Below are 24,949 nucleotides of genomic sequence, written 5' to 3'. Positions count from 1 at the left end.
TTTTACTATTTTTCCGGGGAAAAAAATCTACTCTAACACTACTGAGACAAATGTTATCAAACTTGGCCACACTCATCATTAGGGTACCTAATTTTAACAAAAATGTGTCCGATGGCCCCGCCCGCTAACCAAAATGGCCGACATGACTAAAAATATTACATAGGGGTACAAATAATTTTTTGCTGAAATCTCAGAAACTAAAGGATTAAGAGCAAATCTGACGATGATAAAATTGTTCATTAGGTGTAGATCTATCTGCCCTAAAATTTGCAGACCAATCAGGCAACCAGTTGTTGGGTTGCTACCCCTGAATTGGTAATTTTAAAAACAATTTGCAGCTTTTGGTTATTATCTTCAGTATCATTATAGATAGAATAAAGTGTGAACAGCAATAAGGTACAGCAAAGTTAGACCTACAAATAAGTCAAGATGATCAAAATGGTCAATTGACCTCTTCATGAGTTATTGCCCTTTATAGTCAATTTTTAATAATTGTCATGAAGTTTTGCATAACATTTTCCTCTGAAACTTCTTGGACAAGTTCATTATTGATATAGATAATTGTAAGCAGCAAGAATGTTCAGTAAAGTCAGATCTACTTACACACATCACCATCACCAAAACACTACTTTGTCATGAATCCATGTGTGTCCTTTGTTTAATATGCACACAGACCAAGGTAAGCGACACAAGCTTTTTAAAGCCTTTAGTTAACAACTGTACAAAGGACATTTACCTATATATATTATGTCTTTTTGAACTACCTGCACGTGAATCTTTTTCAAGTATCTATGTCATACAAAAAAATGGTGGTTACTTGTTAATATTAGCAAAACCAAATATTATCAATTAACAAAAATATCAAGCTCCTACATGGTTAATAGACTGGCAAACTTCAGATAACTTTTCTTCCCATTTAATTACTATGTAATTACAATGTCCTCTTCAAGATCATCATAAAGAAAACTGTTTGAGGAGAGAAATATACAATAGTCATATTTTTATTCATCTGATGAGTTCAGCCTTTTTCATCTGATTAAAGTTTGTTAATATGTTGTACTGTTTTACCACTGTTGAGGTGAGGGTTGGGATCCCGCTAACATGTTTAACCCCACCACATTCTGTATGTTTGTGCCTGTCAAAAGCCAGGGGCATGTAATTCAGTGGTTGTGGTTTTTTTGTGTGTGACATATTTTTTTTTTTTTTTTTTTTGTGTACATAAGTTATTTTTCTCGTTTGAATTGTTTAACATTGTCATTTCGGGGCCTTTTATAGCTGACTGGGCGGTGTTGGCTTTGCTCACTGTTGAAAGGCGTACGGTGACCTATAGTTGTTAATTTCTGTGTCATGTTGGTCTCTTGAAGAGAGTTGTTTCATTGGCAATCATACCACATCTTCTTTTTTCATATTCTAGTTAAATCTAGCTTAATTATCAGAATAACGTCAGCGTCTATAAGTAATATATCGCTGTAGACTTATCTTCTGTCCTGAAAGAATGATCCGAATGTCAATACTTTCCTCACAAATCCTTTGATGTTTGGCTTCTTTATATAAATGTGGCATACGCTTGACAAAATACTCAAAAACCAGGAATCCTACGATTATGTAGGCCGAAATTATGACACTAGCTTAGAAAGGTCTGTCTTGGAGTAGAGACTTGGTGTTAAGGTGGTATTGGAGTCTAAAATAAAAATGATAGAATTTGTTCATACTTTGCCAAAACGTAGTATCTATTGATATATGTTGAAAAATATAATAAAAATGATAGGTCACCGCGCATTTTCTCAAGCTACAGGACGTGACAAAATGACAGGATTATACAGGAAAAAACACTATTTTGTGATTCGAAACTAAACAAAATGATAGAATTGTTAAATACTTAAGGAAAAGAGAGCTTTCAGACAATGCTTTGAGAATATCAAAAGAAAAGATAGGGTCACCGTACGTTTTTTTCCACCTAAAATACAAAAAGGAAAATTTTATGTAGAATCCTTCAGAAAATGCACTGTTTAAGAGTTGTCTGCCCTTAAAATGCCAATTTGAAAAAAAATAAAAACAACCAAAAATAATCAATATTAATATTTAAAAGTTATATTCTTATAAATTGGTTCTTTTAAATGAAAATTCACATTAAATATCTGCATTCCTGCATCAAATTTTGCTAACTTGATAGAAAATCTGGACCTTTAGTTCTCTGTTTTTTACAATCCAAGATGGAGGAAGACACCCATACCACCTTAATTGTAGTTTTAAGCGCCAAAAATAGATAGTTATTTGTCACGCTGTCATAAAGTAAACTCTCGGTCCAATATGCTGAAAAGATTATCCGGGGGAATTTCTTGTGTAAGGAGTCGGTTTGTTCTTGGAGGCTGTAATAATGACTAAACGTAACTTTGCTTTTCTAAGTATCTTATTGTGCTGCGTAGATGGTATTTTTTCTAAAATGTACCTTTCAAGTTTGCACCTCCCGAGACTTCGACTCGAGCTTTCCTTGTTGTGATAAGATAAGATAAAATATTTTATTGGTTTAAAATCCAAAATTACAGGATTGATACCGAGACAATGAACATTGGTTATACACAAACACACAAACGTATATTAAGCCGGTGACCAAAGTCAGAATGATAAAATTTAAATCGTCAAAAATGGTATACGGCTATATCATATATCATTCGATTTAGAAATATGTGCACTTTGAGATTATTCTGGTCGTCAAAAGAAAATATGGTGCAGTTTTTCAAAAATCTTGATCAAAGGTCACATGTCGTTTTCAAGGAAAAACAAACTTGAATATCTGACTCCAATTTAAATACCCTTTTTTCAGTAGAATGATCAAAAACCTATATCTTTGTTTTTCTTATACAATTGTTCATAAAAATAAAAATTGGAAACCCATCATTAAATGAGATTTCCGAACACACGTACATGTATGCGACTTTACAAAAAGGGGGTAGTTTTCAGTTTAAAATGATGTTTTTTTTTCAAGTAATAAGAACAACGTCCATCACAACCTACCAAAATTTATAGAAAATTATGAACAAATATGCATTTATTAATATAACCATCTAGTGTTCCTCAATGAAAGTAAAAACTTAAGTTTTGGCCATAAACGTTGAATTCGGTACATGCAAAGCAGACAACAAAAATTATTTCAAAACATACTTATAATTGAGTTTTGACAATGTCCTGACTATTTCTAAGAAATAAATTTGACAAATTTGTATTAATAGGAATGTAAATCATTTTAAGATAAGGCCACACCAATTTAATTTCTTGTTCTACAGTTATTTGAACTCCAAAAATTGGGGCGATTTGAAAATTTTACAAAAAAATATTTAATTTGAAAAATTTTGAGGCGAAGCTTGAAAAGTAAAGGCTAGCGATTATATTTTTTTTTGTTAACATAAAATAAAAGTTTTTGACAATATTAAAACTTGATTAATCACTTGTACTTTGTCATTTCTTTAATTTATGAAGTGTTTTTTCCCTGTTTACAATAAATAGGGTCCACTGACTGTCTAAGAGAGGGCCCGTTCTGGTCATGCTTCAGTGATTCCTTGTATAATCAATAAATTATTCCAAGAAAAGGGGGCGGGCCTCTAGGCCCTCCCCTAAATCCGACTCTGGGGAACAACCCCTCAATGTTATAAATATCCTTTTATGAGGGGCCAATTTATGTTGTACATTTTTTTTGTAAAAAAGGGTTCATATTTCCCAAAGAACTGTATATCTATCTGGTATTAAATGGTCAAAACATGTCCAAGAATTTTGTTATATTCCTGAACTTTAACATATATCATTTTCATTTATATTATTCAAAATAAGTTGACCTCTCTTTAAGAAAATTGATTGAAATATGATGTATTTTTCCCCCTTTTAGGTTAAAAATTTTAAGTTTATCTATCATCTTTTCTACAACAGTAAAATGACCCCTTGCCTGAGGGAGGGTTGTTCTCAACCTGAAAATAACAAATACAGGTCATAGACATAGCACGGCCTTTTTACACAGGGCTTTGACCCAGACAAAACAGCAAGCTATAAGGGACCCCAACATTACTGGTGTAAACAATTAAACTGAAAACCAACGATGTTATCTATATATAAACGGAGAAATACAGCAACACACGATAACTACTGAACAACAGGCTCTAGATTGTATTCCTGAATCAGGACAGGTGTATAAACATGCAGCGGGAATGGATAGTTTTCTTCCGCATGTTCCGGTTCTATACTTTATGCCTGAATGAGGACAGGTGCCTACACAAATAAAGAAATACATCAACATTAAAATAATTACTTAAGGAGCACTCCCACTTGGGATATATCGGTTTAATGCTTAATCAAATATTTACACTGATATTTACAGTGTGGTTGGTGCTTATAGGTTAAAAACATTATACACAGGTAAGACTGAATTGTAAAAACAAGTGTTAATATCTTTTTACAATATTTACAAAACAAAACGGTGCGGGAAATGGACATAATTACATTCTCGGATGCCGGAAGCGGGAATATTAAACAATTATTTTTTTCTGTTTACAAAAAAATAGGTGCGGGCGGGTCCGTCAAACAAGGATTAAATTGGTGTGGCCTAACATTACAACCTAAAACAGATATGTTTTATGGTAGAACAACCTTTTCTTCGTTTAAAAATGGAGAAAATTTCGGTTATTTAATTCCAAACTAAGTGACGAAAGATACTATTTGTTTTGGTTCTATGCAGGATAGTTTAACATAGCACTAAATATTCGTTACTTTAATCAGAAATTCAGACCTTGGCAGTAACACATATGTTCGTAAATGGAAAGTTAAGCAAATCTCGAATATCAGTATTGGTCCATATTGTTTAAAGAACACGACACAATTCTTAAGCCACGAGTCATATAATGATATTGCGAATATGAGTGTTAAACTTTGGCCATTTAACACATTGTGCATTGCAATAGAGTGGTGGTCAAATGTTTGAGTAACACATATAGCGAGCTTTTATCCAACTTCACTGGACATCAATTTCAAAACAGTTCCTCATTGCAAAATACACTTTGGCCATATTAATCTATAAATGGTGGACATAAAACAACCGAAACATCATTTCACCTCGAGGACAAATTTCAAAGATCCCAGTACTGAAAGAGACGTCTTATACTGCTGCTTGCAAATCATAATATCTCTAAACAAAAGTCAAGAAAAACCCCATCTCTGATCTACTGTATAACATAGCAATGATGACATGACTGTAGTCTGTGGAATGTTGCCGATTGTCGTGATCGTTTAGCCCTACACTCTTGTCAGTATAATTCATTTGATATCTAAACTAGGGTTAGCATTTATATCGCACTGCTGATGGTAAAAAAAACTTTCATCTGTAAATGTTCTTGTAAATCAGAATATAGTTTGACTCCCAGTAGAGGTTTAAAGTGGCTGTATGAAAAATTAGCATTAAACAGCATTTACTTGAATGTTCTGTTTTTTGGAGAATGAAATACCTTGTATTGGTTGTAGTTGTTTTTACAATAGATGTGAGCATATGAAAGAGACACGAAAGATACCACAGGGACATTAACAGTCATAAGTCGGAACTACACTGACAACGCAATGGCAAAAAATAAAGAGAAACATCCACAGAGAAACAACAGTACACATAGCAAAACCTTTGATAGCCGTGATTTCGATTAATTGACTTGAGCCGGCTGCTTTTTTATCTGTATCTGTCAAAGAAACATTAGAGGCAACAGTAAAGTTTCTAGATGTTTATGTGTTTAAACAAAAGCAAGCTTAATTTAAAAAAAATAAAAAAGAGTTCAGTTCGGTTGTGGCAACCCGTGTAATGTTAGTCAAAAGTATCAATATGCTACAAACAGGAAAAGGACACAAATTAATTGCAAATATTCGGATCTGATACTTTGTATTTAAAAATCTTAAACCGCAAAAAGATGTTGCTAGTGAGTTGGGTCACAACAGAGCTTAAAGGTAACATTTTACGTGATACGTTGACATAAAAACTTATTTTTTGTCTATTTTATTTGCCAATTCTTCCTCAATATTAACTACAGGTCACTATTTTGAATTTCCACGCTCGACACTCAGGTGTCACAATTGTTCTCTTATTATAGTTAGTTTTGTAAATTTAATAGTGAATTGAATTTCATCTTCTCTTTCATAAAGACAGGAAGGACAAATTCTTTCTTCTACAGGAGTTTTAGTGTGACGACCTCGGCAAAATGTCCTATTACTTTTCTGTCAATCTTTAACAATAAATAGTTTTCAAATTTATAATTTTCTCAAAGCTGTCTATATGTTCTCAGATTATTACTGTTCATTGATCTATCATCAAAAAATATGTTTTCTTTCCAATAATAAAGATATCTTTCATTAAGTTTGGTATGATGTGCATATAATAAACGCCTTTTTGAAATAGTATCATGCATTTTTCAAGCATGTGAAAAATCTAATGTAGCAAGTAACTGTTCAATCTTTTTGGCAAATTTATTGATTAATTGCAGGTTTGAACTAAATACCTCTTAAAATTAAACAATTATTACCAGATATTTTTACATGCAACCAGAAGCCAATTGACAGTATTAAAGCGTCTATAAAAATTGAATACATACCAAGTTAAGCTAGTACTGCTAAGTTGACAGCTGTTTTATTTATTCCGATTAAAGGTTTTGTAAATTTAATCTGAAGTTTAATGGTACCCAAGGACAAATATTTTGATTCTAGATTTGTATTATCTTTTATCTTATACAGAGATCAAACTTTACTATATTAAGAAGTAATGGTTTAACACAAGCATCAACAAGTTTTATGTGATTTAATACATTGATATCTTGTTTAAAAGAAGTCTCACTGCTTCTGTAAAACTTCCATAGGGTTTAAACAGTATACCCAAACCAGGGATGGGGTAATCGTAATCTGTAATCGTAATCGATTGTAATCTGTAATCGAAGACATTTTCGATGACATGTAATCGTAATTTAATCGGTTACAGCACAAATTATGATTTAATCATCGATTACTTTTCGATTACATTTCGATTACTTTAGTAAAATAGTTTGATGAAATATAACCTATTTTAAATGAAAATATGTATATATTCAATATTCATCACTTTGTAGTACAGATGAAATAGAATGTATTGATATGACTTAAAGAATGTTATATCAACTGCCTAATTTTTATTAATTGTCTCAAGCTGCATTATGTTCAACCAGATTTCCTACCAAAATTTTGATGCAAATGGATTCATGTGCTTGTCAATAGTTCATGACCTTTTATATTAATATAAAAAATAAATTTGAAATAAGAAAATAGATTTAAAATAAGTAATGTTAGGTTCTGTACTACACTAAAGTAGAAAGGTAGTAAGCTTATTTCTATAAAATTCCTTAAAGCATAGAACATATAAACAGTTTATTTCTATAATGTTATGATATACATGTATATCAAAATTGAGAAAGTACACAATGAACCAATGACTATGCATTGAATTCTTTTTAGAAATAGATACATGTATCTCTCTTTGACACTATAAATATATTTTGTTTATAATTTGATTAGACAATAAAAAAAAATCTTAACAAACTTCTTGTCTTTACTTATAAAATGACCAATCTCTTCTTATCAACAAGATACATACTTTGTTTTTATTTCAATTACTGTATGTCTAATAAAGAGGGAATTTTTACATTATTTGATAATCTGTACAGTGCTCGAAAATATTATCACTTAAAAAAAATGTCTTTTGTTAGATTTTTACCCGATTTGTTAAAAATCATTACTTTTCATTTTGTATGACTTTTCATAAAAGACGAAACCTATATTCGCTTCCAATTGGATGAAAATAAATGTCAATTATATATAATGTATGATAAGATACAATATGTACATTGGACTTGTTGTGCCTGTTTATTGATATACTAGTCAACAAAAGAAACGATACAAGACTTTTTTCAAATTAAAGATAAAGTTTTCCGTTTATAGGACCAATATTGAAGGTAGTAATACTTAATCATTATGGAAATATAAATCCGTTTAAAAAAAATTGTTTTTGCTTTCGTGACGTTTTTTGGCGATTTTTTTCTTTTTACAAAATTTACATAAAACGACAATTTGAAAAACAGAAGTTCCAACTAATGATGCCAACCTCTCATTTAAAGGTAAAGACAATGTTTGCCATCAAATTGTTTTTAAAAATCATACAGTTTCTTCGTTTATTTGTTAAGCAAAGTTCGGCCCCACGAGAAATTGTTAAAATGTATACATTATCAACTGATTTACCAGACAGTATGTGTAAAGTGATATTCAAAAAGCGGTCACAATCTTAAAACTAATTCGAAAGGTTCCAAATTTATTGTGTCTTGTTTTCATATCTAAAGCATTGATTTGAGACAAAAATAAAAAATTTTTTTTTGCATTCGTTGAGATTTAAAAAAAACCCCTTTTTTTCCCCCAAAAATTTGAAGAAAAAAAAACAATATTTTAACCCATTAGTTACAACATGAAATACAACTTGATTAGCATATTGAATAGTTTTAAACAAATTTGAAATTTTATTTAATACTTAGAAAATTACGTGTCGATTTTTCTTCAACTTTCCGCAAAACTAATTTGCACCCTATAATCGTTCACATGGAATTTAGATACTTTCCGACAAGTTTTGATTATCATTAACACATGTGCATACATTGCAAATGAAAGCTTTTTAAAATTGTGTATCTCATTTTGTTTTATATTTAATTCTTTTTGATAAATTTTATTTCAAAGTCGTGTATCGTTTCTTTGTAATATATAAGGATGTTTGAACATAACTATATTTCCTTTCAGTAAATTTTGTTTTTCTGGAAATGTTGTCTGTAACATTTGTAATGGGTACATCTTCTAAATCAAGTTCACAATATTGTAGGTTTCTACGGTTTTGAATATATTTTATTTCAAATATTAAAATGATCAAAATGACTTAAGAAAAGAAGTGCTAAAGCATCATCATGTTAATTAAGTAGTTATTTTCTGCTTTATAACAGGGTCTATTATAGAATGGAACTGTGATATGGAAATGTCGTCACAACGATTTTTAAGTACGAGACAAGATGAATAAGCGTTTGTATGTTAAAACATACCATTATATCTCCGAGTTCATGTAATCCAAGTTATCTCGAACATTAAGATAGTTACATGTTCAAAACTTTCCCATAATGCTATTACATTGAGAGCATGCATGAAGCTATCGTTAAGAGAATTTGAGTTAAGATTGGAAGACTTTTTTTAAATGATCCTGGTGTGAAACAAATAATGTGAAACTGCAATCTTGTAAATGATTCATATGGCGTATATACCTGAGAATGTCGGGATATAAGTATTTAGCCGAATCGTAACAGGAAGTTGTGATATTATTAAAATACCTGATACGAATTAAAATGACAAATAAATAAATGTAAAAATGTTAAGGCAACAATTTATTCTTTATTTATTTAGGTAAGTTGATGCAGGCATACGATCTGTATTCTGTCATACTGTTTTAAGGCAAATAATGTTTAAAGATTATATTATATACTGTGTACAAAAACTGATTATACATTCAAGCATTGGAATTTTGTATTTGCGCTAGACTCCCGTTTCGTCTTCAAAAGACTCAACAGTGACACTCAGTTAAAAAGCCCAAAATAAAGTACCAAGTTGAAAGGCATCGAGTACAAAAATTTATAAAAAGTGTTGCCAAATACAGCTAGATCTATTCTTGAGGTAGAAAAGCCTAAGTATTTCGAAAAATTCAATGATTTAACACGTTAATTATGAGGTATTAAAGTAGAGTAGTCCATGCATTTTTCTGAATAAGTTTTATAGAAATTCACAAATATTCTTTACTATGGGTTAGCATTCATAAGCTGTCACTATACTGTAGATTAACAACTGTTGGTAATATTGATAATTTAGATTATTCACTGCAGGTGCAGCACGAATATTGTGTTAATTAATTATTTTGATTTTGTTATTGAATGTAAGAGTGACAATCCTTTGTACTATGTATCAATTTCAAAACAAAAAGTCTATTTGATCGATGCACGTATTGTCTCTCTTGAACATGTTGTAATTTTTTTCTTTACGTATAATTATTTGATTTTATTTTAAATCGTTTACAAAATTGATCAATTCGATGTATTTGTCAATGTATTATTTGAGGTAAAATCTGTAGTCATTCAGTTGTCAAGAATACACTTTTAAGTTATTGGCAGTATAATCTTACTTACAAGAGCATTGATCCTACTACCTGTTAAAGCATTTATTTTTTTAATATGGAGTATATATTTGTATCGGAATTTAAATTAAGCAGACAAATTTCCTTAATATAGTTAAATTACCTGATTCCATAGAGACAAATACATGTATACGGTGGCACCCTAACACAAACGTACACAGGTACACATACGCACAAACACAGAACACCATTGTCACCACTTTATATAAGAAACTTTAAACTTTTGTCAATGTTTTAGTGATAAATTATAATTGAAACCTACATAGAGCATTTGAACTTTTAAAAACAAGACTATATATAAAAATCGAATTATACTATCTCCTTAAAATGAAAAATGTTGCCAAAAACACAGAGTTTTCTTACATTAATCACAAAGAGTGGTTCGAAAACAATTTTTAATTTGAGCCTTACATGTATTAACGTTTAAAAATGTTCCACTAAAAAGGAACTTTACTTTATTAAATAATAAGGACTTAGTTACATGATTACATGTAATAACAATTTATTAATGAAGCCAATCAGCTTAAACATGTAGACTAAAAAATCTTTGAGGCCACACCCTATGATATCGTCCATTTTGTCTTATAATTTATTATTCTTAGGTTCTGTGAATGTTCATTCAATATCTACTATTTCACAAAATCCTTTGTTGATACGTAAACAGGTGTAATTAAACGAATGTTCTTCTTCAGATTATAAATGTGCATCAGTGGCGGATTTTCTTGAAAACTTGCAGTGTCCAATACCAACTATAAGTGTGTAAGATATTTTAATATATTTATAATGAAATAGTATCTTTATTGTCATTCCTTAAACTAGAAAGTGAGATTGTCAAAAATCTGCTTAAGATTTAGACAAATACTGATTGGTATTACTTTTGAATGTGCAAATGCATATTCACTGATGTCTAATAATGACTTGTTATGCTTATCCGGTTTGCTGCATGTTGCAGCCAGGGAAATGAAAGCTCATGCTTATTAAAACTCCATATTTCCTATAGGAGTTAAAGAACCATTTTCATTTTGCTTTTTGAACGCTTATCTTTATGGTTATGCGTTACATTAATCAATTTATTTATTTAGAAATGAACACAATCAATATGTGTTACATTAATCAATTTATTCATTTAGCAATAACAATCAATTAATCAAATCTATACATGGAAGGAAGGTAATGGAAACAATAATTGTAAGATAACCAGTGTCAATTCAATAACATGCGAATTAAGTACACGAAAGTAAACGTGGAATGCCTTATTTTCGAGTACAACAGTTCCCGAACGTACCGGACACACTGGACAAGCAACGAATCTAATTTTGAGAATGTTACAAATAAGGGCTGCAGTAGTATACCGAAGTTCAAAACTCATAAATCGATTGAGAGAAAACAAATCCGGGTTAAAAACTAAAACTAAGAAACACTTTCAAATTCAGATTTGATGATGTAAGTAAGTTTTCCGAAAATGTTGTATTATTTGCAACTTTGTGAAAGCAACGCGTTTAATATGATTATTTTTTGCCTTTCCTAATGTATCGTATATTTGGTGGGCGTGATAAAAGACTTTCCGTTCCGACATTTCTTTGGAGTTTTTTTATTTTTATTTTACTTTTGTTATTTTATTTCATTTGCATTTGATGATTTCATATCACTTTCTTTTTTGATTTTATCAGAGCAGATACTGAAACACAGATCCTATTAACAAATGTGCCAGGTGATTCTCGTGATTATTATGATGGTAGGTATTCTTTGAGTATTAAGTTCCACAACACAACTTTGTTATCTCTTAACAAGCGTTCATTTATAATAATGTTTGTTTTCCTTAAGGACTATTTGCACATTATATTGTTTGTTGTCACTTGTCTTTGTTTGAACGTTGATATTTATGGGTCGGTATGATGGTTTATTGTGCTGTCTAATATATTAGATGACTCTTGTTATATTTTATTTAGGTATTATTAATTGATAAAAAAAAACAATAAAAAGTTATCGTTTAAAATTCTACATATAAGCATCCTTTTTCTACATGTGCATAAATCCCTAAGTTTAGATCGTTGATTTAAACAGAGCCCTTTATCTATCTGATAGAATCATTTGATCTGTCTTTTCCAGTTTTTTAGTGTTGTTCATGTTTTAAGGCGTATATGTATTATGTCTAAGAACTGAAGACCAGATAAAAAAAACTTGTGTATTAAAAAACGCTACTATTGAGTATTCATGTTATAAACGTATATTATTAAGGTCTTCCCTTCACCAAAGGGGAAAGACCTTACTGTGTTTATTCTGATTATTATTAATTTTGGTCCGCTAAACATAGACAAAGTTAGTAGCCTTAACCGTGAGACATGTCGCTTTCAGGTTCATACTTTGTATTGGTGTCAAAAATATCTATCTGAAACTCCCTGTGAGTCGTAAAATTGTGTCTGTCCACAGTTATCTGACCGAAACATAGAAACTTTGTTATCATTTAAACAACGTAATCGTAATATGTATAAAAAAAAACCCACCAAAGAATGGGATTTGTTCAAGACTAAAAAGGTTCTTCGTAACGTTTGAATCGAAAAGATTCAACGATTCATTGGTAGGATTATGCTCCTTTGAAAAAGCCGTAAAAGGAGTTCTTATGGGAAATTGCATTGTTAATATTTACAGAAATGCAACCTATCTAGGGTGAAAAACAGAACATTCAGAATTTAACCAAATTTGCTTTATCTCACAAATTTTAAAGAAATTAACTCAAATATGAAGTTTTATGAATATTTCATGAAGATTAATAGAATTAATAGAATCCTGGGTCTTAGATATGATGACTCAGCATAAATTCACAGTTTACAGTATGCATATCCAAGTCAGGAATATGACAGTTGTTATCCATTCGTTTGATGTGTTTGGACTTTTGATTTGGCCTTTTGATTTTTGATTTTCCTTTTTGAATTTTCCTCGGAGTTCAGTATTTTTGTGTTTTTACTTTTTACTTAAAGTCCTGGATACAAAATTCATTCATAATATTTGCATATATGTAAGTTAAACTGTTAAGAAGTGCTTATGTTTACTCTTCGCAGTCATTGAAACTCGTCGATCCTTCCTGAATATAATTATTTATGGGATGTTTGTGTCCTGTCGATAACCCAAAAGTAAGCCGTTACACCTAAATCTGCATTTTTGTCACCACGGCATAAAAAATACAAGCTAGAAATACAAAAATATCTCAACAAAACTAACAATAGTGTGTTCTATCCTGAATATGTACTAAATATTATAAATGGCTAGAAACAGCAGAATAATTTAGGAAATTTGAGGCCCCAGGGGCAAAAAACCTAGAAAATTGCCTACCCCCTTCCCTGGGTCATAAAACAAATAATTTTACATGTAAATGCTATGATTTTATGATTTTTAAGTTCTTGTTAAAGAACACAATAACTATATTTGGAAGTTATGCAAAAATCAGATGTTAGCAGTCATCTCTATAACATTTTAAGTGAATTTATTTCTCAGACTGGTATCTGCATACATGCTGCACAAGGTCATGTTTTTCTCTGGCTGTTTATGACGTCTTTACACTATATCCATCGGATGTTGGATATGTACGGATTGATTGTTTAGTCTTAGGTATATGAATTTTTTATTAGTTGTTATTGTGTCTTTTTGTGTCGAGATGTATAAGTACCGGGCCACGTCCACTTGTATGTTTGTCCATCTGATGAGTTAAGCCTTTTTCAACTGATTTTTATAGTTCGTTCTTATGTTGTACTGTTATACCACTGTCACAGGTTAGGGGGAGGGTTGGGATCCTGCTAACATGTTTAACCCCGCCACATTATTTATGTATGTGCCTGTCCCAAGTCAGGAGCCTGTAATTCAGTGGTTGTCATTTGTTTATGTTTTACATATTTGATTTTCGTTCATTTTTTTACATAAATAAGGCCGTTAGTTTTCTCGTTTGAATTGTTTTACATTGTCTTATCGGGGCCTTTTATAGCTGACTATACGGTATGTGGTTTGCTCATTGTTGAAGGCCGTACAGTGCCCTATAGTTGTTAATATCTGTGTCATTTTGGTCTTTTGTGGATAGTTGTCTCATTAGCAATCATACCACATCTTCTTTTTTATATATTGCAAATATGGCTTTGTTAGAACACTTCTAGTACACTTATTAGGTAAATTGTGTCAGATATATGGTTACAGATGCTAATGTTGTGACAAGAATTCTAAATTGACCATTTGAGGTAGAAAAAGGGAACTGTAATTGACAAATAGGCATACAGTAAGATGTGGACTGGAGACAGAGGCAGGATTGGATAATTTATATAATCTTGAATGTAGTAATGATTGACTGCCAAACATTACATTTATAGTATTCTGATATGCTTTCAATATGTTATGAAAACAGTTTTAACCAGGTTCTAGGCATTTTATATCAGAAAATATGCAAATAGGGTAAGCTAGCAATATATAGTCTTGTTTTCAAATTCTTTTAAATATTGAAATAGGGGAGGGGTATAAAATGTTCATTAAAAAAACTAAGAGTATACACAATGATTTCTGTCAGGCTATAATTCTGATAAATGAGTATTAATGGTAGCAAACTTGATTTTAGAGAGCTTTCCATTTGAATAAATGTTTGTATAGGTTGCAATATGTAAATACAGCTGTTGCTCAAACCACGCATCTTTTGGGGAGATTTAGAATATTCATAGAAAATTAATTTTGTTTACATACTGGTTCCCAGTTATGCTCTCTGTGTTCCATCTCGTAGAGACATAACTTGGGAATGTTACCAGTAAATATTCATGTGCATATTGTTTACATTGGAATCTGTGGTAACCCTTCATTTGAGGTAGGGGTAGTTAAGAATATTAGTGTTAGTTTAAACTCTGAAAAGTTCAGGGCATATGAACGTTGAAAATATGCCGCACAGCCCTATATTTTGACCTTTGAAAAAATAGATGTGCATATTAACTTTCAGTTCTAGGATAAGATTTTTTTTCAAAACTTCATAGTAAAAGTGGTACAGTTTTAGCCGTTAAAGGAGTTCCTATGGAAAATTGCATTGTCAATATTTACAGAAATGCAACCTTTAGATGCAGCTTTGTTATATTTTGACCAAACAGATTTAACCTTTTTGTAAGGGTCATAACCCCCATTAAAGGTTTCCAAAAAGAGAAAACTAGTTGTTACCTTATAATCAAAGGTTTTTGGATCATATGGTCTTCAACAATGAAATAAGGACAAAAAAAAACCTGCCAAAGGTCTAAGGTTCAGGTCATGTTCCACCGTGCGAATTATGTGTTTTCAATCCTATTTAAAGGGTTTTTAGTGTGTTTTAAAGCGCTTTTTAAAAGTTGACCTTGACCCTTGACCTTACTTCTTGTTTTGAGATATCTCGGAAACCGTAATACTTACTGGAACTGTCAATAGTGAACATTTTTAGGGTCACCAAGTCTCAACTTAAATACATTTTGTCCAAAGAGATTTGACCTATTCGTTAGGAGCTAAATCTCCCGTTAACGGTTTCCTCAAAGATATATTAGATAATACGCATAAAAAGTTGCAAGACCCATGATGTCTAAAGAAAGGACACCAATAACCAATGATCCTGACAACGCTAATAAGTGACAAGGTCAAGATCATGACCTAGATCACGAATTTTATGTTTTGACTATATTGTAAAGATTTTAGATGTGTTTAATGCTTTTCAAAAACAATTTACATCTTTTTTGACATCTTGTTTTACATTTCAAAAAGGAAAGACGTTCCAATTGTTGATTCACAATTTTGCATTTTAATTTATTTTACTTTTTTACTCATTGGAAAACCCGCATGACGCTGATCACGTTGAATAATGGTAATATAATTTGAAATTTCAAGTCATATTTAAAAAAAAATACAACTGCCCTTTATGAATATATATGTAACTTGTTTGTGAACTTTAAACTTTAAAGCAAGTCATATTCTTGAGTGACAATCTCGCATATATTTTTCATAAATTAATCATATGAGGGAAATGTCAATAGTTTCTGAAATTTTTCTTAGTTCATTATTTTATGCAGAATTCATTATCATTTTACTCAACAACAAATATAAAACACTGCTATTTTTTTTACAGTTCCTGTCAAGAAGATTGTATTCTTGGTACTGATTTTGCTGTTTATAGGTAATATTTTTTCGGTCAAATTGGCTGTTATCTCTTAGATAGAATAACTAATGTTTTATCTGATTTGTAAGGTCATAGATAATGCAAGACGATGTCAGAATGTATAGTCTGATACTCGACGGTAGTTTTGTTCGGGCTGTACTTCCGCTCATTAAAAACTGTACCAAAGAAAAATACCATGAAGCAAAGACCAATAGAGTTTAAAGATTTGTCTTAATAATTTTAGCTATTTAGGCAGAAGTAGTACTGATTTTCAAATCTAATGAAAACCAGCTAAGATAGCAAACACAAACTGAGGTGATAAGTCATTCAATGGAGTCCGTAAAACTAATGAACTGTAGATTTTATGCGTTTTACCTCATAACTCTGTTGGAGGAATTTGTATGTTAGTTCATATAGTTTGAACATGCCAGAGAAGAAAAGTATCAGCTGAATATGTAAACGTCATGTTATGGAACAAATTGTTTGCTTCGGTGGAGAAATTGAAAGTTTACAATTTGATAGTTAAAATTATAAAGTTTCCATTGGTTCTAGTTTGAAGTCGACCATCTTTGTCAATATCGAGGAAAAGATCAAGATATGAAACAAACCTTTAAGGGCATACGTTACAGTTACATGAGAGGTATTGACGTTGCTAATGTAAATTGTTATTTTCGCGACATCAAACAATGACTTATCGGGCAAAAATGCAGTTTTCGAATGATTTTTATCATATGAATGTTGTTTATTGAGTGAGACATGGAACAAATCAAAGTTTTGATATTACTGACACATTGTAAATTGTAAATATTTCGATTATAGATCTGTACTGTAGAATTATGTAGAATACACATCTGACATTGCCGGTTGAATGTACCTTATTACAATATTTCTGAAGACTGTATAAACTGTTATTTGTTTTCCAACTCACAGCATCTTAAAAAAAAATCAGAAGAGAAATAGCTAAGTGGTATTCTCAAGTCAAATAAAAAATATTATATTTTATAGAATTGAGGAGAGAATTTTACGAAATATTGCACACTAGATCATGATTTTGATATATTTTTAATACCTTTTGTTTTTGTTTATGTTTTTCAGGTGTCTTGTGTATTATCATTGGTAAGAAATATTACGATATGTTCAAACTTACCTTTGTCAGTGCCAACAAAATAAATGTCTTATCACAATTATTTCCTCTAATGGAATAAAAAGATGGTGAAACTTTATCCTGGAACTCTTATCATCACACTTATGAAACATAGCATTATTTTGTCGCTTTCAGCAACCGTCGTATTAACTTTTGAAAAAATTGTGTATTTTTGTAAGGTTTCTTTTTGGTCATATAGCACTTATCAAACTTAGATCTTATACATGTATGGCTTTCAAATATTTTGATTTGAACCTTCATTAAAAGGTAAATCCATGAAAGTGCTCTAGACGCAAGAAATTATTACAGTGACATCTTCAGTGATCATGGACAAGTCGTGTGAAAAGTATAATTTAGTCAACTGTTCAAATATTCGTGTATAACAAGTAGAACATAAAAAGAAGTTATATATTCATAATTGTGAACAAATATCGTCATATATTTTCGGCGTGCTCGTCCTGTTCGATTAATCATTTACATTCCCTTCTAAAAAGAAATGAGAATATCCCATTTGTTTTGTCAAAATGAATGAAATAGATACCTTTCGAAACCTTCAGCTTTTCGTTCCATTTGTAGACTACAAGTTTCAAAGACAATTTCGCCGGTAAATGACCTCCTGGAACATTTTTCTCATTCAATTTTCGTTGCTTTTAGCTGTTCTTGTTACTTGGACTTTTTAGCATTGTATATATAATAGATGCTGAAAAATCAACCTCCTCCTTTCCCTTATAAACACCAAACAGGAATCTATATACGGTTAAATATCTTTGTCATCTAAATGTGTCTTCAAATCAATAAACCAATCTCCAACAGTACTAATAAAAAAACAGAAACAAACCTACGCCTTAACCAATAATAGGGAAGGTGATCTTCTTTTAAAACTTCATTTAGAATCTACTCTAGAAATATTTCTCCTTTGTTAAATAACTGGCAAAGAAGGTCAAAGCAAACTTAGTCACTGAAGGCATTTTTTGATGTTACACCAAGTTTTGATAACAAAATTTCTGAACTTTAAGGTATATTCAAGAAGAGGGAAGTCCAAAAACATGACAAAGTCAAACGGTCGATTTTATCGACCCGGAGGGACTGGGCAACAGTTGCCATATGCCTGATATGAACAATGCGTTTTCCGAAAAAAATTGTAGGATAAACTTTATTTGGCAGCCATAAAACCAGGTTCCATCTACAATGTTTTCCTTAAATTTCCTATATCAAGTCAGAAATTTGACAGTAGTTTTCAAATATTTCGTTTTTATGTATCTCGGTGTTTGTTTTTGTTACACCCCAGTGTTCCTGTTGTTCCTTTGTGTTCCTCTTATAGTTGATGTGTTTCTCACGGTTTTAGTTTGTAACCCGGATTTATTTTCTCTCAATCGATTTATGACTATTCAATACCGGTATGATGCGGCACGCAGAGGATTGATACTCAAAATTCAAAATCGATGGTGATCTCTTATCTAGCAGAATAAAACTTTAATATCTATGAAGTTGAGTATTTTTATACTAAATGAACATAATATCTAATTTTGATTTTTTTGCGAAGTTTCTTTAACTTAAAGCTTTACTTTGAAGAGCAAGAGCCAAACAAAACAAACATATCGTATTTCAGTTCTACGGTTCTACGGAAATGTGAGAATCTAAGACAAATACAGTCTTAAGAACAGTAACCTGTGACAAATCAAAAGAAGCTAAAAAACGTTTTTAAACGGAAAAGTTTGGTTTGCATACAGCATCTATCGAAAAGTTTGAGCAATATGTTGCAATTTCTGTAATTTTCCCAAATAAAATATTTGTGTATATTATTTAAAAAAGAAAAAGATCAATTTTACCATGGTTTTTTTTAATATTATAGATAAAGTTCCTTTCTTGAAGATAATGCATTCCATATTATGATTGAACTAATCAAAAGGGAGAGTCAAGCAAACAATTGAAGCAAATTCTAGTTCATGCAGATGAAAATCATAATTTGTTATTTTTTTAAAGAAAATTTTTTCCAACATTTTTTCCCTCGATTGTGACATGCCACTTATTTAAAATTACCGGAAATGATTGTTCTCAAATTTTGTAATTTTTTTAATTTGAAATGAATGTTCCCCACTTTTGTTTATAATAACACCCGACAAGGATCGTCTCCTTATAGATAAAAGTGCTGTTCATTAACAATTCTGATATAAGATTGGACATTATTGGTTGATACTTACGACCTTAAAATGTTAGGGACCCAAAGACACACAGTCATAGCAAAAACACTTCATTAACTTATAAACTATTCGGCACGGTACCTATTGTTCAAAAAATAGACCAAATCACTTTCACTCAACACAGCCTTACATATTATTTCTTAACAAAAGGAGAAACGGAAAATATCATCGAAGAACGGTCTTTTGATGTACATAATATATTTCCAAATAATTAGAAAATGATATGAACACTTTCAATAATTTGTGTATGATAAATAATAACATCAAATCAATCACGATCTCAAAAATGTGGTACCAATAGGATCAAAACAAAGCAAACTTCAAATTTATCCAAAACGTCCAATTTGACCCACTTTCTCATTAAGATACTTTTAAATAATTTCTGATTAAAATAACTTTGAGAGGCAATTGGAATTTTAAAAAAGAGAGACGTGTTCTGAAAATATGTTTACATTTGTTTTGTCATTGAAATTTTGAAGAACAATCTGCCTTTTTAAGTTTTGTTTAAAAAAAAAAAGGGAATATTTTAAATATTTGATTTTCTACGATACTGCTCATCATCTTGAACCATTTTGACAAACAAGTTTAAAGTTTTAAAAAATTGTCCTTATAATTTTTTAAATCTATTGACCTCCTTGTGTGTATCTCCTTGATAAAATTTCTTTCACGATCATATACTAGAACATTCACGATCCTGTTGCAATACTTGAAAACCGTTACGCATTCTTTCACATTCTTTTTCTTTTGAAAAGAAGAGTTTATTAAACTAATTCCGTTTGCAACTATATAAACACACCTGCAGGCGGTAATGCTGTGAGCACTCGATCAGCCCTCTGGTTTAGATTGAATAGGTTGTTCAGGATTTTGTTAAAACAATAATCGGAAGCATACTTTGGACAAAGAAATGAGAAATTTACATTCAGATAATATGACAAAAAATATCAGTTGCAGTGGCGGATCCAGGGGGGGGGGGAGTTCCGGGGGTTGGAACCCTCCTTTTTTTGGGCCGATCAATGTATTTGAATGGGAGCATATAGTTGGAACCCCCCCTTTTACTAAGGGTTGGGACCCCCCTTTTTTAAAATGGCTGGATCCGCCACTGAGTTGGAAAGTCTGTAAAAGTCTCATATTACAATAAATGAAATGAAAAATAATTATTTCTGCTGTGACCGAAGTTTTCCAACAGTATAATGCAAAATTGCATGTATTCTTTTTATTCACATTTTTAAAAGACTAATATCATATAAATTTAACACATGTTATTTCATTTTACAGCAGGCATTTACCAGAGAAATATCTATGAGGATGAACACCAGATGCGAACAGCAATAAAAATACGTATGAAACATAATAATATCTTACTATGCTTTTATTGTATTTTTTGTGTTTGTAATATTTATGAAGATTACTAACGGCTTGTACATATTTACATTACTACATATCGCTTTCCATTATGAGGCAGAACATTTTATGCCGGTAATGACCGAAAAAATAATCTTAAATAAAATGTTAAATTTAAAAAAGAAAACATGAAAATTCCCATTCTATTTTATTATATACAGTATTCATGACAAACATAATACTCCTAAAAAAAGTTTGAGGATTTCATCAATCTTTTTAAATCAATCAATATCAGAGAATATTTACGACTTATTGTATGTAGTTTTTAGTTGGAAAAAGTAATCAAAGATACCAAGCTTATGATTACAGTACATAAAAACCACGGGTGATCATATCGTTCGAAAGTCACGTCTTACGGATTTCGACAGTGATTGTATTAGGCCATTAAATAGAAGCATTTATTCCTAAATGGTTGATATACAAAAGTTGTTCCAAAATTAAACTACCTTTAAGTTATTTTCTATCTATAAAACTCAAATTAAACAAAAAATAAACATATTCTATATACTTGAATAGCGACGTTACTATGTACTGTACAACAATTAAACGTGAAAACCCTGACAAAGAAAATCCCTTATATTATTGAAATCTTCTTCAGAATTGTTCTGCTAGTGAATTATTGTCTTCCGGTTCACTGATTCGTTGATATTTTCACGATCACAATGACTTCTTAACTACGCCCTTTTGTTAGAACTTCCGTGGAAAGCGCTTAGTATAAAAACTTGGCGCACAATATACGCTTTAAAACGTGTAGTATAATAAAAAATAAGCATTGAAGTCTATTATATATATTTTCATGATACAATCATGAAATAAAGAGTTACATCAAGCTTATCGGGACATTAATGCTGTCACGACTGTTGCATTTTATTAGGAAATAAAAATTGAAATGGGAGTGTCAGCCAATCAAAAGTACGGATGCAACATAGTGTAACGTAATTATTTGATGATAATACATTATAGATTCGTATTAAATATAACAAAAATGCTGCCATGACTTAGTTATTATTAGGATTACGAGAAACTCGTTTAATATGACTCGAAGTGTTCCAAAAAAAAATCTTTAAGCAGAGTTTCAAAGGTAAATAGTTTTTAAATTTTACCTTTTTCGTTTCAGATGAAAATAGAAACGAGATGGAAAGTCTAAAAGACAGTTTAACTAGATTTGAACCTACTGATGTTACAGATGAAATTTTAACCGCAATCACAGAAAACCCTTGCGTTTTGATCACTGGACCCTTCGGATCTGGAAAAACTATAACTGCACACTACATAATTTCAAAACTTGAAAATAAAGGATATGAAACAATATTAGTTTCAAATCCCGAGCAAATTGAAAGACATTTTCACAGCAATAAAAAGCTACTTTTTCTAATGGATGATATACTAGGAAAATACTCATCGAATGCATCTGACATTATTGATAAACTGAAAAAGTGCGGTTCGACTATCAATTCAATATTTAAAAGAAGAAACAATACCGCAAAAATGCTTATAACAAGCAGAACATACATTTTTCAATTATACGAACAGTATTTTAATATTTTTAGAAAACATGTTTCATTTATTCACAAAAATCTTATTTCTGAAAACCTACAATTAGATTTGAAAGAACGAAAAAAAATTTATAAGTCGTACTTTGAATCCGATCCAACAGAGTTGATTGCGGATAATATTTTGTCATTATACCGTTTTTATCCATTGATGTGTTCGTCCTATAAAGGTGAACATATGTTAGAATACTTCAAACATCCAAATGAAATTGTATCGGCAGAAATTTCTGCCATGCAAAGACGTTCTGATATCAGTTATCTCGCTTTAGCAATTCTTGTAGTTTTTAATAATAGAGTAGAAAATACAATGCCTTTTGGTATGAACAATTCTGAGAAAATGTACAGTAGTGTTCTCCAGTACATTTTTAATGAATCGTGCTTTGACCAATATCCTTCAATGCATATGTTGCATATGACATTTATGTCGTTAAAGGGAGAATTTATCAAGGAAGACGACACGTTTTTGTCCTTTCTTTGTCCTGAATTGTTTGATATTGTCGCAGTATGTATTGGTGGATCATTTATACAAAGCATACTAACACACAGCAGTAGTGTATTCATCAAGGAGAAACTTCAGCTCTGGTCAACTCCAGGAAATACTAGATCACATGCTATTACAGTTCAGCATAACATGGAAAATAGATTTTTCCGACGTCTCATATCTGATATGAATAGTAATATTATTCTTGATGTGTTAAGCAACAAACTTTTCATGTCGCATGAAAACAGAATAAAATTTCTTGCTCATCTTCAAAAGCACGTAAAATCAAAGATGCTGGTTGATAAAGAAACTGGATCAAACATTCTCCATATTGTTTCATCATTAGGATATTCAGATTTCATACATCATTTAATCAGATTTGATAAACACCCAGGTATCAATAAAAAAAATAATGATGGAGAAACACCTCTCCATATAGCATGTCAGAACGGGCATTTGCGATGCGTTCAATTACTCAAACAAAATAAAGCTGTTGTAAATGAAAAAGATCTAAGTAGCAGAACTCCAATTCATTTTGGATGTGAAGCCGGAAATTTAGATATAGTTGAATATTTGATCAGAAACGACGCAATGATCAATATAAAAGACAAGAAAGGATTAACACCCCTCCATATAGCGTCTGATAAAGGACATTATAATGTAGTGAAATGTCTCGTTGAAAATAAAGCTAAAATAAATGATCAGGACGAAAGTGGCAAAACTCCGTTACATTATGCATGTGAAAAAAGTATCGTAAATATAGTGAGGTACTTAGTAACGCATAAAGCTCAAGTAAACAAATGCGACAATCAAATTTGTTCACCACTTCATTGTGCCTGCATATGTGGAAATAAGGAAGTAGCTGAATTACTGATCAATAATAAAGCATCAGTGAGTATTAAAAATAAACAAGGACAATCACCAGCTAATATAGCTTTTGAGAGAGGATGGGTTGATATATCAGATTTACTAGCTACGTACACCTAGAGAAACGACTGATAAGTTTTTTGTGTTCAAATGAAAATAAATTGTGATAAAATTAGTATCAATTAAAATATATTAACTTAATTTGACTTAAATTAATATTTTATCAGGAACTATTGTGTGAACATCGTGACTACAATTGTATGGTAAATTCTATGTTATAATAGTGGTCACTAAGCACCATATTGAAATCGACATTATTTGAAAATAAAACCACCATGTCAATAACAATGTCATACTGATTAAGTTTCACGTACAATGTTGCCTCCTGTACCCCTATTGTTGACAATATTACCTATTAAATCGGTTTGTTTTGTTTACACATCGTTGTCAATATAATGAAATGGTATGTGACTGTCATACAAGTGCGAGGTTAAGCTAGCTATAAAAACCATGTTTAATCCACATTTCCTACTTAAGAAAATGACTGTACCAAGTCAGAAATATGACAGTTGTTATCTATTCGTTTAATGAGTTTGAGCTTTTAGTTTTGTCATTTGATTAGGCTCTTTCTGTTTTAAATTTTCCTATGAGTTCAGAAGTCTTGTTATTTTACTTTATACAACTGCATGATTGACAATGTAACAAACATTTTTCAAGCATCATCACTCTAATGTCAAGTCCCTTGATTTTTTTAATTATTCTTAATGTATGGTTTATAGAAAGTAAACTTGGGGATTCGCGTATTGCTTTGAACCTTTTATCGATTATTTCTGTATTTATTTTTCATATTTTTGATATTTTGTAAAATTGTTTCTGTAAATTAAAAATTAATTGCGATTTCTTTTAAACGGACG

The 24,949-nt window shown here is 30.9% G+C and overlaps 1 protein-coding gene across 1 annotated transcript in view; it reads left to right on the top strand.

Annotated features, from left to right (window-relative positions):
* The window catches only part of LOC139485021 (uncharacterized), a 90,870-nt gene extending 66,634 nt beyond the window's left edge, over positions 1-24,236 (top strand). Inside the window, exons 6-11 of the mRNA XM_071269122.1 lie at positions 10,948-11,014; positions 11,926-11,990; positions 16,359-16,406; positions 17,484-17,504; positions 21,009-21,071; positions 22,252-24,236. Coding sequence (XP_071125223.1) covers positions 10,948-11,014; positions 11,926-11,990; positions 16,359-16,406; positions 17,484-17,504; positions 21,009-21,071; positions 22,252-24,155 — 2,168 coding nt within the window. The 3' untranslated portion in view covers positions 24,156-24,236. The remainder of the gene's footprint in view (positions 1-10,947; positions 11,015-11,925; positions 11,991-16,358; positions 16,407-17,483; positions 17,505-21,008; positions 21,072-22,251) is intronic.
* The last annotated feature ends 713 nt before the right edge of the window (positions 24,237-24,949 follow it).

Source organism: Mytilus edulis, chromosome 8 (assembly GCF_963676685.1).
Source record: "Mytilus edulis chromosome 8, xbMytEdul2.2, whole genome shotgun sequence".
Lineage (NCBI taxonomy): Eukaryota > Metazoa > Mollusca > Bivalvia > Mytilida > Mytilidae > Mytilus > Mytilus edulis.
The sequence above is the reverse complement of the archived record's forward strand: the minus strand, read 5'-3'. Positions and strand labels throughout refer to the sequence as shown.